At 43.6% G+C, this 17,848-nt stretch overlaps 1 protein-coding gene across 1 annotated transcript in view; it reads right to left on the bottom strand.

Annotated features, from left to right (window-relative positions):
• Positions 1-17,594, bottom strand: part of TARBP1 (TAR (HIV-1) RNA binding protein 1) — a 91,378-nt gene extending 73,784 nt beyond the window's left edge. Inside the window, exons 1-5 of the mRNA XM_006895395.1 lie at positions 16,748-17,594; positions 15,189-15,286; positions 10,878-10,947; positions 6,997-7,145; positions 492-544 (exon numbers count right to left, since the gene is read on the bottom strand). Coding sequence (XP_006895457.1) covers positions 492-544; positions 6,997-7,145; positions 10,878-10,947; positions 15,189-15,286; positions 16,748-17,594 — 1,217 coding nt within the window. The remainder of the gene's footprint in view (positions 1-491; positions 545-6,996; positions 7,146-10,877; positions 10,948-15,188; positions 15,287-16,747) is intronic.
• Between the last annotated feature and the right edge of the window lie 254 nt (positions 17,595-17,848).

The raw sequence follows: 17,848 nt of genomic DNA, 5'->3' as shown, positions 1-17,848 counted from the left end.
GATATCTCATAGTTGTTTTAATTTGCATCTCTCTTAGAGCTAGGGATTTTGAACATTTCTTCATGTGCTTGTTAGCCATCTGAATGTCGTCTTTGGTGAAGTGTGTCTGTTCATATCCTTTGCCCATTTTTCTATTGGATTATTTACCTTTATCTTTTTGTGGTAAGCCTGGTCTTTTTTTACGGTTTCAAGTTTTGTTTTCCAATTTCTTCAAGTCTGTCTAGGACTTTATATTGTGATCACTTGCAGAGCAAAGACCATAGTTGTATATTGGGGTATTTTTATATTTAATTTATATTTTTATTTATTTTGATAAAACAGAAAACAAGAGTAACAAATTTTGAAAGAACTATAGGTAAGAAAAAGTTGAATGTCTCTTAGGCAGCAAATGAATGCCCAAGGTATTAAACAATATGGTCATGTTACAGAAACACAATGTACATGCCCATCAAAACACATGTCACAAAAGGACTGGTAAACTGCAGGCTTACCTTCTATACAGAGAGGTCTCTGAAAGCGCATCCATTAATGGTCCAAGAATGAACTGAAAAATAAATGAGTGAATAGACAAGTGCGTAACTGATACTAAGTTGTAACAGGGTTTGGAAAAGCCCGCTTCCCCAGACTGCACCCCTCCACAGGGTTGCTGGAGAGAGGCCACTATTAGGAGTGCAGCCCTCTCAGGCTGTAGCTAATTGACCTGTGCGCTTTGAGGGTGCCTTCTCTCTCCCAGAGCCACAAAATGAGAGCAGAATGCCCCCACCTGGTAAAAATGCATGGCATACTTAAAATAGTCATGTGCTAGAGCAAGCAGAAGAAAGAAGTCGAAGTGGGAGCATGATGGGAATTAGAGGTAAGAAGAGGGGGAAAATCAAGACAGTGAAGAGGAAATGAAAGTCTTTTGTTTGGAAGATAGAAAATAGCTGCATTTCCAAGATTATTTATTACTAGAAATTGGCTACAACAGAACGCTTAAAGAAAGTACAAGAAGGATGGGAGAATATAGAAAAAAAGACTCTTATCTAAGTATATTAGCATGTATTCTGAAAATTGAAAAAAATTAAGTTACCACTAAGTGAGAAGTAAATTAGTTTATCTAAATGATGATGAGAAAGCTCTTGTGGCTCAATGGTAAGGAGCTGCACTGAAAGGTACATGGTTGGAATCCACCATGCTCTGTGGGAGAATAATGGGCAGCCTCCTCCTGTGTAATCTGCAGAGGGTCAGCTAGGAGTCGGTTCCAACTGCAAGGTCCGTAACAACCAACTAAGCGACTATACAACTCAAGTGTCCCTATAAAACCACAACTATAATTCTCACAATCTTTTTGCTGGTGCAAAAGGCAATTTGTTTAATATAGTACCAAAACCAAACATTGTTTTCAAGCCTATTCCACCTCAAGGTGACGCCGCAGGTCACAGAGCTGCTCTAGAGCTGGGGTCTTCAGAATGCAGAGGTCACAACCTCCTCATAAGGAGCAGCTGCTGGGTTCAAACTGCTGACCTTTCAGTTAGCAGAGAAGTGCTTAGCCACCATGCTACCAGACCTCCTGTTCAATATCATCATTCAAAAGCCAGAACTCAACACACAGCAACCCCATGGCAGAGAGAACTGGCCTGTGTTTCAACCTTACAGTCAGCAGCCCAACACTTAGCCCACTGCACCACCAGGAGTCCTTGTTGAACATTCTTGGTGGGGCTGGGTGTCACTGTGTCCCCTCTGACTCACCGCTGCCTTCCTAACAGAAGAAGGGAACAGAGCCTGGCACCCACCATCCGCACAGTCACTGCTTCACTGAGCCCACTGTCACTGTCAGCCCAGATCACTCTTTTTTGCTAACCTTCTTCAGGGACTGGCTGCTCTTCATAATAAAAGATCCATCATCCTCATTTCCAAGACAAATGTGTTTGTTCTTTTAGTAATCTGTTGTTGTTGTTGTTATGTGCCTTCGAGTTCTTCAGAACGACCCAACCCTATGCACAACAGCCCTAAACCCTGCTCTATCCTGTGCCAACCGCACTGCCTCTGACACACCCATCCCCATTACCCCAGTCACCGAATCAATCCATCTCATAGAGGGTCTTCCCCTCCTGCGCTGTCCCTTCACCCTCCCAAGCATGATGTCCCTCTCCAAGGACCCGTCCCTCCTGGCAACATGTCCAAAGTATGTCAGACGAAGCCCCAGAATCCTTGCCTCCAAGGAGTAGCTTGGTTTAATCCTCTCCAAGATGAATCTGTTTTCCTGGCAGTCCATGGTACATTCAGTACTCTTCTCCAGCACCACAGCTCAAAGGCATCAACTCGCCTTCTGTCCTCCCTAGTCATTGTCCAACTCTGATGCATAACAAGCGATTGCAAAGACCATGGCCTGTATCAGGCGCACCTTAGTCTCCAGAGAGACACCGTTGCTCCTGAGTACTTTAGAAAGGTCCCTAACAGCAGACTTTCCCATCACGATACGCTTTCTGATTTCCTGACTGCTGGTGCCAAGAGTGTTGACTATGGAGCCGAGCAAACTGAAGCTGTGAACAATCTCAATCTCGTCGCCATCCATCCTGACGCTGCCAATTGGTCCAGTGGTGAGAATCTTTGTCTTCTTGACATTGAGCCTCAGTCCATATTGAAGGCTGCAGTCCTTGACCCTTCACAGCAAGTGCATGAGGTCCTCCTCAGTTTCAGCAAGCAAGGTTGTGTCATCTGCATAACGCAGATTATTAATAGATCTTCCACCAATCCTAATGCCACAATTCTCCTCGTAGAGCCCAGCTTCTCGGATAATCTGCTCTGCATACATGTTGAAAATGTATGGAGAGAGGATGCATCCCTGGCATACCCCCTTCCCAATTTTTACCATGCCGTGTTACCCTGCTCTGTTCTGACTACTGCCTCTTGATCCAAGTACAGGTTTCGCATTAGCACAATTAAATGTTCTGGGATTCCCATTCTTCTCAGAGTCAGCCACAGTTTGTTATGATCCACACAGTCAAATGCCTTTGCATAATCATTGAAACACAGATAGAGATTCTTCTGGTATTCTCTGCTTTGGTAATCTAGGATATATTAATTATTCGAACCTGGAGAGAAGATGAAAGACACCCAAGCCTTGCAGACTCTCCTTCATAGGGTCACTTTGAGTCGCTTGTGACTTGATAGCACTTAACAATAACATCAGCACAGAGAGATCAGCTGGCCCAGTGGACAGAAAGTGATGCTACCAAGCCCAAGGTGGGTGACTTTTAATCCGCGGTCCTTGGGTCTGTCTTTCATTGTTTTTGTTCAAACATTCCTCTAGGTCGTAGAGCCCTGGTTACAAGTTGCCGTACAGTGGTAACTTGTTGTTGCTGTGAGGCTGAACACTGTGACACTGATGTGTCAAATGCGTTAATGCTGGTCACCCAATGCGGACAGAGAGTGGGGCGGAGCTCCCAATTAAAACAAGCTTGGAAGGAGGAGTGGCATCCACTTCCGTAATAGCCTGCCTCCAGAAACCCTACGAACCTGGAGAGAGGATGAAAAGACACCCAAGCATTGAGGACTCTCCTTCATAGGGTCGCTATGAGTCACCTGAAACTTGATGGCACTTAACAACCACCACCACCATCATCAAAATTCAAAGGTATGAAAAAAAAAGTCAAAGATATAAATACCTGAGTTTTATACAGTGTCCAACTTTCCTATGTATATGAGGCAACTGAAAATATGACAGCTTGGGTCAAGCACACCTTAGTCTTTAAACTGACATCCTTACTTTTCAGCACTTTAACAAGGTCCTTTGTAGATATAGCCAATGCAGTATGTCTCCTGATTTCTTGACAGGTGCTTCCATGAGCATTTATTGTGGATCAAACAAAATTAAATCCTCGACATCAATCTTTTCTCCACCTATCATGATGTTGCTATCAGTCAAGTTGTAAAGGTGCAATTCAAATTAAAACCTACAGTCTCTGATTTTCTTCAGTGCTCTAAGTGTTTTCAGCAAGCAAGGTTGTATCATCTGAGTACTATAGGTTGTTGATGAATCTTCCTCCAGTCCTAGTCACAGGTTGTGGATGAATCTTCCTCCAATTGTGATGTCATGTTCTCTCTTACAAGTCCAGCTTCTCAGATTATATGCCCAATATACAGTTTGAGTAGGAGAAAGGATACAATTCTGACATACACCTTTGCTGATTTTAAACCACACAGCACCCTCTTGTTGTCTGAACTGCTACTTGGCCCACATACATACAGGTTCTGCATGAGCTCAATTAAGTATCTTGGAATTCTCATCCCATGCAATGGAATCTATGTGTTATGATCCAGTCAAAATCCTTTGCATAGTCAGTGACACACAAGTGAACAGCTTTCTAGTACTTCCTGCTTTCAGCCAAGATCCATCTGACATCAGCGGTAATATCCCTCGTGCCTTGGTCTCTTAGGAATCTGGCTGGAAATTCTAGTCATTCCTTATCAAGGCACTGCTAACACCATTTTAAAAGTATCTTCAACAAGGTGTGATATTAAAGATGGTATTTGCTGCTCTCAGGTGACATCAACTGTGATCACGGTGACCCTATGAAACATATTGAAACCTTGCCCTGTTCTGCACCACCTTAAAACTCCTGACATGAAGCCCAGTGTCACAGTCCAATTCACTGAGGGTCTTCCCCCCTTTCAGTTGTTCCAGCGTCATTTCTTTTTCCAAGGACTGGTCCTTGCTGACAAAATGCTCCAAGTACCTAAGACAAAGTTTCACCATCCTCACCTCGAAGGGGAATGCTGGTGGCACTTCCTCCGAGACAGATTTGTTTGTTCTTTTGGCAGGCCAAAAGTGTACTATAATATTCTTCCATCAACACCACAATTAGAAGGCATCAATTCTTGTTCACTTTTCCTATTCATTGTGCAACTCTGATAAGCATATAAAGCAACGGAAAATACTACCGTCTTGTGTCAGGGCTTTAATGTGACATCCCTGTTCATTAGCATATTAAAGAGGTTTCTGACAGAAGATAGGCACAGTGCAACATGTTTTTAAATGGAAGCATTTGTAGTATCATCTTTCTTTGGAATGAGTAAAAATATGGATCCCTTCCAATCACGTGGTCAGGTAGCTAGCCACCTTTTAACTCCCTTGGCATAGATAAGTGAGCACCTGTAACACTTTATCTGTTCACTAAAACACTTCAAGTGGTACTGTCAATTCCTGGAGTCTTGTTTTTACCAATGCCTTCAGTGTAACTAAGAGTTCTTACTTCACCATCATTGGTTCTTGATCATAAACAATCTCCTAAAATAGCTGCACATCAACTAGTTCTTACTGGTTGTTAACATGTTTTTAAATGGAAGCATTTGTAGTATCATCTTTCTTTGGAATGAGTAAAAATATGGATCCCTTCCAATCACGTGGTCAGGTAGCTAGCCACCTTTTAACTCCCTTGGCATAGATAAGTGAGCACCTGTAACACTTTATCTGTTCACTAAAACACTTCAAGTGGTACTGTCAATTCCTGGAGTCTTGTTTTTACCAATGCCTTCAGTGTAACTAAGAGTTCTTACTTCACCATCATTGGTTCTTGATCATAAACAATCTCCTAAAATAGCTGCACATCAACTAGTTCTTACTGGTTGTTATTTTCCTTCCACCTCCTTTTGATGCTTCCTACATGACTCAATATTTCGCTATGAAATCCCTCACTACTGCAACCTGAGGCTGGCCTTTTTTTCTCAGTTTCTCCACTCTGTTAAATGCAGTGTTTGTTCTTCCCTTTGGGTTTTCTAACTAACTCTAGATCTTTTCATATGGAAGAGCAGCACCTCTAAGCTAAAAGTAGTGAGTCAGTGGTTCAAATCTATGATGAAGGCCTCACTAAAAAGTCTCCACACCACAGATACTATACCCATGACTTACATGGTGTAGAATGACAGTATCTTAGAACTTCTTAACCATGATAGTGATGCAGGCAAAGCATCAGGAGAGGACCAGGCAAGCTTTCATCTTGCTGCTGGAGGAGCTGCCAGGAGTTAGACTGAATTTAAGGAACCAAGGATGGCGAAGTTTCATCCCTCATAGTTCAGGCATGTTGTTAGGAGAAACGTTCCTTGGAAAGGGATATTCTGTCTGGAAAGGAGGAGGGAGAGCGAAAGAGAGGAAGACCCTCAATGAGATGGACTGACTGACACAGTGACTGCAGCAATGGGCTAAAGCGTGTCAGAGATGGTGAGGATGATGGCACAGGACAAGACACGGTTCAGGTCTACTGTTCATGGGTCACTGGCAGTCAGACTCAATGTGAGGGCCCCTATCAATGACAGCTCAGGGAGCTCTGGTGGCCAAGCGCTAAGGAGCTGCACTGCCAACCCAAAAACATGCAGTTTGAATCTAACAGTTGCTCCGTGGCAGAAAGATGGGCAGTCTCCTGCAATTTATAGCCTGTGAAAATTCACTATGAGTCAGTTCTAACTCAACAGAATGTAACACCACCCCAAACCCACATACATGCATACAGATATAAATATATAGATAGATATATAAAAACATATGAAGTAACATGTTGAACTACAAATCCTAAGGTCAGTGGTTCAAATCTAGCAGCCAGTCATTCCATGGGCAAAAGATAAGTCAGCCTCCTCTAGTTAAGACGTGCACTCTCAGAAGGCTGAGAGTCAGAAGCAACTCAATCATGGGGCAGACACGGATAGTTCCTGAGCAACACAAACAGTTCGCACTCAACTACTACACTGACAGGTGGCATCACGACCCACTCGCTGGTTTCCAGGAAGGAGCAATGTGACAATCTGCTCCCGTAAAGGTGACAGTCAACATTAACACAGTGAGGGGTGCTATGCTCACACCCGGGGTGACGCCTCAAGTGGTCATGGGCAATCAACCCCATAACAGAAGAAATGCTTTCTCATCTGTTCTGTTGTAGTCTATCTTTAAGGTTACACATGAGCCAACAAATGCCTTCACTGCTCATCCTGTGACAGAGGGCGAGGAGGACCGGTTAGCATTACCTCAGAAAATTCTGGTGAAAACGGAAGAACCTTTGATTCAAAGAGCTCTAAAAAATGGATGACACCTTCTTTGGTCAGGACTTTGTTTTCACTTTCAAGCATTCTTTTGTAAATACAGAGATGCCAGGATGGGTGGATGATCCACACTTCTATAGGAAGAAACAGCTAATATTAATACTCGCCTCTTACAATATATGCCAGCACACAATTTATTCATAAATAAATGCACACACACAAGCACACTAACTTCATTATAATATTACCAACTAAGTTCAGTTTTACTCACACTCAAAGACGTTTAATTGCCAAATAACAAAAAATAACTTTAGTATTAAAAAACTGCTTTAGAGATAGAGTATACACAAATGTTACAAATGCTACATTGTACAAATATTAAATATTCCCCAAGCAAGCATGTAATATTAAATTCAACAATATTAAAAATATTAAATATTAAACTTTCGATCTGGGTGGCTTCAATCAATTATTCTCCCAACTCACTGAAATTCTTCAAACAGCCACCAGGGCAGAATCTCTGTTTAAAACACTTGAATGGCTTTTCGCAGGCCTTAGCACAAGTCCACCCTCCCAGCTCTGGTCAAGGCATGTGCAAACTCCTGACTCCTCCTGTCCTGATGTGTCCTGTGTGTGTCTCTCTCTCTCTCTCTCTCCCCCTGCCCCCGGGCATCGTTCCTCCACCTGTCGTGTGTGTGTGTGTGTGTGTGTGTGTGTGTGTGTGTGTCTCTCTCTCTCTCTCTCTCTCTCCCCGCCCCACCCCGGGCTCCAGCCACACTGGCTCTCTGCTCCTGGACCTCCCTGTTCTACCTCTCACTTCAGAACCCTGCACAGAGCACTGATTCCACAGCCTGGAATTCTGAGCTCAGATGTCATCTCCCAAGAAATGCCTTCAGTCTTATATCTAAATTTGGTAAGAAGCTACGCTGCTATCCTGAAGGCATGCAATTTGAATCCATCAGTTGCTCCTTGGGAGAAGGATAGGCAATCCCTGCTGGAGGGTCTGCTCTAATTTGGTTAAGACTCAATGGTACACAATAACAATACACTTTTCCAGGGAGTTCTGTGGCCTAGTGTTAAGAAGCAGTGTTACAATCCTGAAAGCACGTGGTTTGAATCTACCAGATGCTCTGGAGGAGAAAGATAAGCAGTCTCCTCCCATGCAATTAAATGCCTCTGATAACCTGCCAGAGGGTCAGATGTGGGTTGGTTCTGACTTGATGGGACACAACTATATATATTATAGCTTAACACTGAGAATTGGATCAATAGTGATGAAATGAATGTACAAATAAGTGAATAAATAAAAATGGGAATACATATTTACCTTAGAGATACTTTCTGACTCTGCAGAAATACCCTTTTAGTTTTAAAAAATCAGCATTTTTTTTTTACTCATGACATTTTAAGTTCATTCATTATTTGTAATTTGCACCAAGATGGCTGTGTAATTCTTTGGCAATGATAATTTTTCAAAGCCAGTTATTATTATTTGATTGCATTTGCCAAGAGCTATGGGCAAATCAAATCATGGTAATACGAGCATAATTTTTTATAGTAAATGTGTAAGTGAAATCAAATCAGGAATTCATTTAAATTTTAGCTCCAGGTAGGATGAGAGATCCTCATGATCTGTGAGAAATCAATCCCAACATAGCAAAAATCAAGTGTAATAATCTACTGACTAAAGTTCAATTCCCAAGTGGTCACACTATTAAGGTTGTAATTATCCCAAAATTGGCTGTAATAACCATTTACCTGGGTTAATTTAGGGATGTGAACTGGTTCTCTCCAAACCAGGCACAGCAAGTAAGCAGAACCAGAACAGATTGCCATTTTCAAAAAGCAGCTAAAGTGAGACAATAAGCAGAGAGGAAAAAGCTGCAAGTCCAAGCCCTGCTAGAAACTTAGTCTAGCTCTTAGAAATGACACACATTGCACAGCAACCAAATCTCTTCATCAGTATAGTTGGAAACGGTGCTGTGCTCAAAGATGGTGGCTGACCCACACCACTCTGATGTGCTTTGTACAGTCGAGGCTTATCCCTTAATCTCCCACATCAGACTCCTAAGAGGGCTCACTATACCTACCATGAGGGAATTCTGGTAGCCTAGGGGTAAGAAGCTGTGCTGCAATCCCAAAGGCATGCAGCTCAAATCCACCAGCTGCTTCATGGGTCATCTCCTCCCCTGTGATTAGCTGCCTTTGAAAACCCTGCCGGAGGGTTACCTATGGGTAGGTTCAACTTGATGGTGTACAATAACATACCTATCCTGAGTCCCTAATTCCAAACCTTTAACCTGCAGTTTTTATTATTCCAGTTGCTGCTCTGCTTCAGCCAAATTTTAAAAATGTGGGTCTGTTCCTGGACATGACTGAACTGGTTTAAAGCCCCGGGCTGATTCTCGTATGAAAACACCATAATATGGCATTTTATCATTCAGAAGAATACAAAATACTCTTAGCCTGCATCTAACTGTTTGATGCATCTGGAATTCAATTCACAAAATAATGTTAAAAAGTTCCAGCTTCATTATATCCTACAGAAACCTGCCATGATGTAGTTTTAGGAATATATAAGCTTAAAATCATATTTAAAATATACTTCGGGGAAGGGAGCTCTGGTGGCCTAGTGGCAAGAAGCTGCACTGCAATCCTAGAGGTAAGCAGTTCAAATCCACCAGATGTTCTGCTGGAGAAGGAGGGACAATCTCTTCCTGATCAGTCAGGTCAGATTTGATGGCACACACACAAAATAATAATAATTTTTAAAAAAATCAACCTAAAATATACTTCAGGGAAAATGTACACTTTGGAATTTTCTATACACAGAATAGTTGAAGCTCAAAAGAATAGTAACTCTAACATTAGATGACACAGTAAGAGAATGAAAAGCAGTTAAAATACACATATCAAATAATTATTATTAACATTATAAAATGTACCATCTTTAAAACTACTTAAAAGAGTCTTATTTTCAGAGAAATAGCCACTCCTAAGACATGTTTCAAAACAGTGTAACAGGGTAAGTCAGAAAATCTACTTATGATGCAAGACACAGAATCAACCATGTGCTAGCCTGATAATCATGCATGATTGAAGCTGGGTAATCATGCATGTTATACTACTTCAGGAGATGTTTGGAATTTTCCAGAATAAGATAGTTTTAAAAATTAACCATACTTCCAAATTATAGAAAACTCCATATTCACTTAAGTGATGCTCTCAAAGATGAGTTAAGGCTATGTGTAAAGACAATGGTTAAACTACTAAGTGAGATAATATGTTGTGAACAGTAAGATCCAGATGGCATATGTGAGAGAGTAAACTGGGGCTGCCAGAACAGGTGCAGAAGCCATAACCCCTGTACCTGTAAATATGACCCTGTTTGGAAGTTGGGGGTTTCTGTTTGTTCAATTAATGGAGCTACACTAGATTAGGGTGTTTCCTAAAACTCATCACTTCAAGTGGGGTCTTCTAAAAATAGACAAGGTGCACACATACACCAGTGAAGACAGATGTCAGTGAGGACCGTCTACAACAAAGAACACTGAGGCTCCCAAGTGGACACCAGAGACGAGGGCGGAGAGCAAGAAAAGGAACTGACAAGGCTGACACCCGGACTGGGACCTTTGGCCTCCAGAACATGAGAAACTAAACATCTGTCCTCTAAAGGCACCAGCTACACTACTTTTCTGTAATGGCAACATGGGCTAATTCACTGCACATCTGGAACACTAACAGCAATTATTTACTTCAAGAGGACTCATATTTTGTTATGTTTAAATTCTCTACAAAGAGCAGAATTAATTATAAAGTCAGGGCCAGAAGAACTGGGAATGCTGTAAAACACAAAAATGAATTACCTTTTTCCTCTGACACTGCACATTCAAACAGATTATTCAGCTTTGGTAAGACAGGCTTTATAACATGTATCTGAAAAGTGAAAAATCACATGAACTGAAAACTCATCTTCAAAATTGTAAGGGAATTTTCATGTACTTATATAACAAGACATCATGCGTTTTTACCTCGGTATAAAGAACATGCACAGAAAGACTGGTTCTTCCAACCAGTTAGAAATCTAGGACTGAATCTGCTGGAGAAGGAGGAGCAATCTCTTCCTGTACCAGTCAGATCCAATTTGACGCCACACACACACAAAATAATAAAAATTTTTCAAAATTATTAAAAAAAATAAACCTAGGATTGTTAAGATTGTATGTGGCAAAGACACTGAGTATAACATACCACAGAGTTATAATATTTATATTTCTACAGGGTCACTAGGGAGCATTGGTTTCCTAGTGGCAAAAAGCTGGACTGCAATCCTGTAGGCACGTGGTCTGAAGGTGCCAGCTGCTCCATAAGAGAAAGATGAGCAATCTCCTCTCCTGTGATTAACTGCCTCTGAAAACCCACCAAAGGGTCAGTTATGGGTCAGTTCTGACTGGAAAACAACAAGAGGGTCACCAGGAGTCAGAATAAACGAATAGCAGGGGGTCTGGTTACTTTTTATAATGAATATTACACAATAGATTATATAATCCTAACCAGTGTTCACATCAACAGAAGTGACAATGCAGATATATTTCAAAGCAAGACCAAATACTAAAATACTTTCTCGAGTCACTCAAGGGAGCTCAGTGGCACAGCCTGGAGGTTCTGACTTGAGAGCACCAAGTCTGAACTTTTTGAGTCACTCAAGTTCAGTCAGCTCACAGTCTGATGTCCTTCATATTAATCAGACTATGATGCAGTCACCTTTGCTGTGCTGAGGTTTAATTTACATTATCTTTCAAAATAGAATTAGGTAAGACTCTGTACTTCCAGACAGTAGACTCTGAAGTAGTGTGCTTTCTCCAAGCTTAATAATTCATTATCAAATAAAAGTACCAAGTAGAAATCTTCTGTCACTTCACTTTTCCTGTGAGGTTCATTCATAAAATAATGAGATTCAGTTCAACACACTGTTTTTCTTTTTTTTTTTTCACTAGAAGGGCCCCTCTCACACTGCAAGAAACTCTGACGACCTGTGTATAAAAATAGTGGGTGGTTTAAAGCCCTGCTAATTAGGGAGTTCTGGTGGCCACAGGCATGCAGCATGAATCCACCACCTGTTCTGTGGAAGATGGGCTATCTCCTCCTGTGCTTTTAGCTTGAAGGTCAGCTTTGGGTCAGTTCTGACTCACAGAACTGACTTGGCAACAGTGGATTCTCCTACTACTCAGGATGGAAAGTCAGGGACAATCAACAAGTAACACTCCTCGAAACAGGACCTCACTGAAAGTGCCCATTTTTCAATTGGGTTGTGGTGCTTGAGTATTTTATAAATTCTAGATGTAAGTCCCTTATCTGACATGTCATTACCAAATATTTTTTCCCCCAGTCTGTAGCATTCCTTTTTATCCTGTTGGAGGTTTTGGGTGTGCATAGGGATTTGATTCTTAGAAGGTCTCATTCATCTATTTTATCCTCTCCTATTTGTAGATTTTCCAAGATACTTGGAACACTGTTTATCTGGTGGATTATGACTTCTAGAGTTCTTCCAAGCTTTTCTTTAATGAAGTATATTATAGTCTTTGGTTTTAGTACTAGGTCCATGATCCACTTTGAGTTGGTTTTTGTGTATGGATACAAACAGACACTTCACCAAAGACGACATTTAGATGGCCAACAAGCACATGAAGAAATGTTCAAAATCCCAAGCTCTAAGAGAGATGCAAATCAAAACAACTATGAGCTATCATTTTATCCCAGTAAGAACAGCAAAATTTAACAGAACAGCAAACAGCAAATGCTAGCAAGGTTATAGAGAAACTGGAACCCTTATTCACTGTTGGTGGGAGTGTAAAATGGTGCAACTACTATGGAAGGCAGAATGGTACTTTCTCAAAAAGTTGGAAATAGAAATACCAATTGACACAGAAATTCCACTACTGGGTATATACTCCAAAGAAACCATAACCTCCACCCAAGCAGTCAGACGCACACTCATGTTTATCGCGGCTTTGTTCACAATAGCAAGGAGTTGGAAACAACCCAAGTGCCCATCAACAAATGAATGGATACAGAAGCTGTGGTATATTCACACAATGGAATACTACACTGCATTGAAAAACAAGGAACTCATGAAATATACAAAATGGGTGACCCTGGAGGACATTATGCTGAGTGAAATATCTCAGTCACAAAAGGACAAATACATAATGCCACTGTTGTAAAATGGGACTGACATCGGGGCTGAGGGCAGATTCAGAAAGATGGGATAAATTATGTATACGGCACTGAAGCAGAAGAGGGAGAGAACTGTTTAAAAGGGATAGATTATTAGGTATTATTGTCTGACAGGAGTCCAGAACAGAGGCTGCATAGTGGAGGGAACTTGGGGGGAGGGACTGTATAACAATGAAAGAATTTTTCTTTTACTTTTCGAAGAGAAGAGCGAACTGGGGGGAAGGTTAGGCAGGGAGAAAAGTGCAACAGTGAATGAATGGAAATCCAAAGTCTCTGTAAACTTTCATTAAAATTAATTTAAAATACAACCCTAAAAGTGAAAATCTAAAGAACAATTATTTATTTTACTACACTTTTAGAATCCTTCCCAAATGCCTTAATAACTTCCCTAAACTATGTATTCCCCCCCCCCCCCCCCCAGATCTTTTGTTTGGGAAGCATGAGTGGCATCCACTTCTTAAACTAGATGCCTCTGGAAACTCTACAAACTCGTTATAAATGTACAGAAATGATGTTAGTTGTAGGACAGAGTACAGGTCTTTTGTGCAAAGCTTACTCTGTGTCGTATTTGACCTGACAACAGTTTACCACTGCTAAATGAGACTAGTGCTATTCTACCTAGAGGAACATTCTCCTCTACTCTGCACATCACTCTTTGTCAATGTGCTCTATGAAGTAACTTGGGTTTGCTGTGATGCTGAACCTTGTGTCACTGGGGTATCAAATACCAGAATTTTTGCCTACGTGAATAGTTGTTTGGTGGAGCTCTCAGTTGTAAAACAGGTTTGGAAGCAGGAGTGGCATCCAGTTCCTAAACCAAATGCCTCTAGAAACTCTAGGAACTTGGGAAAACAGGCAACGACCTTAGATCTTTTGTTCATAGAGTTGCTATGAGTCATGTTTGACTCCACAGCAATCAACAATAAATCTTTTGTTAAAAAGGTACAGCAACTAAAACATAAATCATAATTAAATAGCAAGAGAACATAACACACCATTAAAATTGTAAAAATGAAAATGTAAAGTTTGTTGTAATGTGCCACTGAGTTAGAACCAACTCAAGGCTGACACTCTTGTGGGTTTGCAGAGGCTGTAAACTTCACGGGTGGATATTGCCTGTCTTTCTCAAACCACATGCCCTCAGGTTGGCAGCATAATTCCTAACTCTGGTGGCCTAGCGGTAAGGAACTATGCTGTCAACCAAAAGGCACAAGATTAAAATTTACCAGATGCTCCATGGGAAAATGGACAATCAATCCTTGGGCGATTCAATGTCTAGAGGGTCAGCACAGGCCACCAGAGCTCTCAGAGCCAACTAGTTTGGAAGTTGTCTGCAGGAGCCAGATTCTACGGAGGCCTGTTTGCTGGTACTGGTGTGGACTAGAGTGGAATAAAGGGTGTGAGATAATGTGATTCAGCCTATTTAAAAACCCAACTGGTTTTAATTGGTTTTTGTCAAACATTCTTCTAAGTGGTATAGCACTGGTGTGTCCATTTGATGTACAGAGGTAACTCATGGTTGCTGTGATGCTAAACACCGTGACACTGATGTGTCAAATGTGGTAATGGTTACCCATGGTGGACAGTGTTTGGTGGAGTTTCCCAATTAAAACAAGCTTGGAAACAGGAGTGGCATCCACTTCCGAAACAGCTTGCCTCTAGAAACTCTATGACCTTGGAGAAATGAGGAAAGGTATACAAGTGTTCAGGTCTTTTGTTCTTAGGGTCACTATGAGTCATCTAAGACTTGATGGCACTTAACAACAACAAAACAATTTACACTCCATTTAAAGTGGCATATATACTAAAACCATAAGAGTATTTTAATTCTGTTATGTTTTATCAAAGATGGTCTTTTGTACTGGTTATTCAGTTTTAAAAAAACAAAAGTTGTAAGTGTATGCATATTTATGTTTTGCTACAAATACAAAAATACTTACCTGATTTCCTTCCAGGGTTTCCATAATTAAAATATAGTTTTCCCAGAAGGAAAGCAGCTCATCTTTTTTCTTTTCACACCACCAAAACACACTTGGGTCTGATATGGTTTAAGAAGAAAAAAATAATTCTTTCTTTTGCAAATTTCCCATTTCAGTAAAAATCATTCTTAAAATAGCGACACTATTACCAAATGTTATATGCTCAAATAACAGAGGGTATGTCCCTGTATGACAGCCTAGAACATAGGACTCTAGCTAGAGGAGAATTAAAGAAAGAATTCAAGTTACTCTTACGGGATTGTGACTAAGAATGGTAGATTTGTCCACACTTTGTTTTCTTTCCCTCAGAATCTCACTGTAACAGCAAGGAAATTTTTTTATAAATACTCCAGATGTTGAAGAAACTAAGGGAGCAGACCAATAGCAATTAAGTTTAGCATTATTAATTTTAGAGGCAAAAGACAGATTCAAGAAGACTGATTCAGAAGTTGTTAAGTGCCATCAAGGTGGAACCAATAATTTCTGGCCCTCCATTAGATTTTCAGAGGCTGTAAATTGAACCAGAGGAAATTCCTCGTCTTTTTACCAAGCAGCAGCAGGTGGGTTTGAACCCCTGGCCTTTGGTTGCAGCATAACTTGCTGCTAATTGGGACACCGAGGTTACGTTCCTCCTGGGGAAGGCTCAGCGACAACAAAGATTCCAGCCTCAGTTTAAATGCATCACATCTGAAGACTGAGGCTAGGGCAGGGAAATGAAAATTCTGTCCCCCTTCACAAACGGTGTTAACATCAGCCTGTGAGGAGAGGGCCTTCAGTGGGAAGAGGTGACCTAGCACACCACAGGTACTAACTCAAACCCAACACAGCTCCACTGGCACCAGCCTGACCAGTAACAACACCCTAAACATCCTGCCTGCCCTTTCACAAGTTTCATTCAAGTAGCTGCTGACCGTTATCTATGGGGCCAATTTAAAATCATTCTCTTCGGAACTAAAAATATGAACCTAAGGTGATTTACCCGTTATCTGAACACTCACTATAAGTGGGCTTCACAGCACATAGCAACTTTACCAAGCTTGATGTTCTTCAAAATAATGGAAGAAGCTTATCAATCCTTTGGAATACTGCCTTTCCAGAGCGATGGACACTGACCGGTATTTACCCCATACAGTGACCTTTGGCGCTGGTCACTCCAAGCCTTTGCCACCTGCCCTGCGCTAGTCCACTTTCCCCAGTTTAGTACATCTAGGAAATGCAGGCTGCGATTTATCACTAGAGAAAGCACGAGGGGGTGGGGCTCCCGAGGTGTGCGGGGACTCTGGGAGCCTGCACAGGGCCCGGGGTGGACACGGCCATGGTTTTCCAGGTATGCGATCCGGATCCGTACACCCAGGTCGCAGTGACAGGCTGACCTGGGTCCTGGAACCCTCTTCCCTCCCCGAGGCACAGCATATCGTGTCCCCGCATCTCTTTCCTCTCAGGGGCTGGCATGCTGTGTCTCTGCGGTCGCGGCACCCCCTTTCCTTCCCAAGGTGGGACGGGGCGGGAGCCCTGCATACCTTGTCCCCGCGGTCCGCACACGCACCCGGCCCCGCGCGCTGCCTGCTCCACTGCCCGCTGCAGCACGTAGCGCGCCCGCTTGCGTGTGAGCGTATCCTCGGCTCGGGTGAGCCCCTCCTGCACCACACTCCAGAGCTCCGGGCCAGGGTCCGGTCCTTCGGGTGGCGGCCCCTCGGCCAGCGCACTCAGCACCAACAGTCGGCGAGACACGCTCGCTCCCGGGCCGGCCGCGCGCAGCCCAGCCCACAGCGTCCGCCGCGCAGCCTCGCCCGCCCGGCCCAGCGCGGGGAGCAGCCGCGCTGCCGCCTGTGCCGCCTCGTCAGCCGGCCCGGACTCCGCCTCGCCCAGCGCCAGCACCAGCAGGGCCTGCGCCGCCCGCTCTAGCAGCACGCTGTCCTCGGGCGGCTGCAGGAAGGGGCTCACGGCCGCCAGAACCTCCACAGCCGCCTCGGCGCCCAGCGCGTCCCCCTGGCCCGGCCGCGTGCCCAACAGCTCTTCCAGAGCCTCCTCGGCCAGCGCCGTCGCCCAGCGCGCGCCCCTGGCCAGCCGCACGCACGCGAGCAGGGCTCCAGCGGCGGCGCGGAGGAGGTGGCGGCCGAGAGGCGGCTGGGGGTCCCGCAGACGCAGCAACGGCACAAGGAAGCCGAGCGCTGCCTCGCGCGCCGCCTCCCGCAGCCAGGCCTCGGGGCACGCACCCCCACTGCGGCGCGCGTCCTCTAGTCGCTGGAGTAGGAAGCGTAGTGTGTCCACGCGCTCGGCAGACGGCTCCCCTCGGCACAGTGCGCCGAGGAGCACGCGCGGGTCCCCGTTCAGGGATAACAGCGCCTCTGCTAGAACTGGCTCCATCCGCCACGCCCGCGACAGCCACGCCGGAGCCGAGAGGAGTTGCGCGTGCGCGGCGCGTGGGCGGGCACCGTCTGTGCGTGCGCGTACCGACAGGCACTGTACGTGCACGCGTGCGGCATCAACAGGCTTGCGTGCGCGGGCACTGCCGCTGTGAGGGTTCACAGCCTCCGCGAAAGGGCTTCTTACTTTCTTGCTCATTGCTTGTCTTTCCAATTCCATTCACTTAGACCTGGGACCCTCGTTCATGATTTAGA

This window comes from Elephantulus edwardii, unplaced genomic scaffold (genome assembly GCF_000299155.1).
Source record: "Elephantulus edwardii isolate Elephantulus edwardi_28Jun2011 unplaced genomic scaffold, EleEdw1.0 scaffold00166, whole genome shotgun sequence".
In the NCBI taxonomy this organism is placed as follows: domain Eukaryota; kingdom Metazoa; phylum Chordata; class Mammalia; order Macroscelidea; family Macroscelididae; genus Elephantulus; species Elephantulus edwardii.
This window is presented reverse-complemented; position numbering and strand designations above follow the sequence as displayed.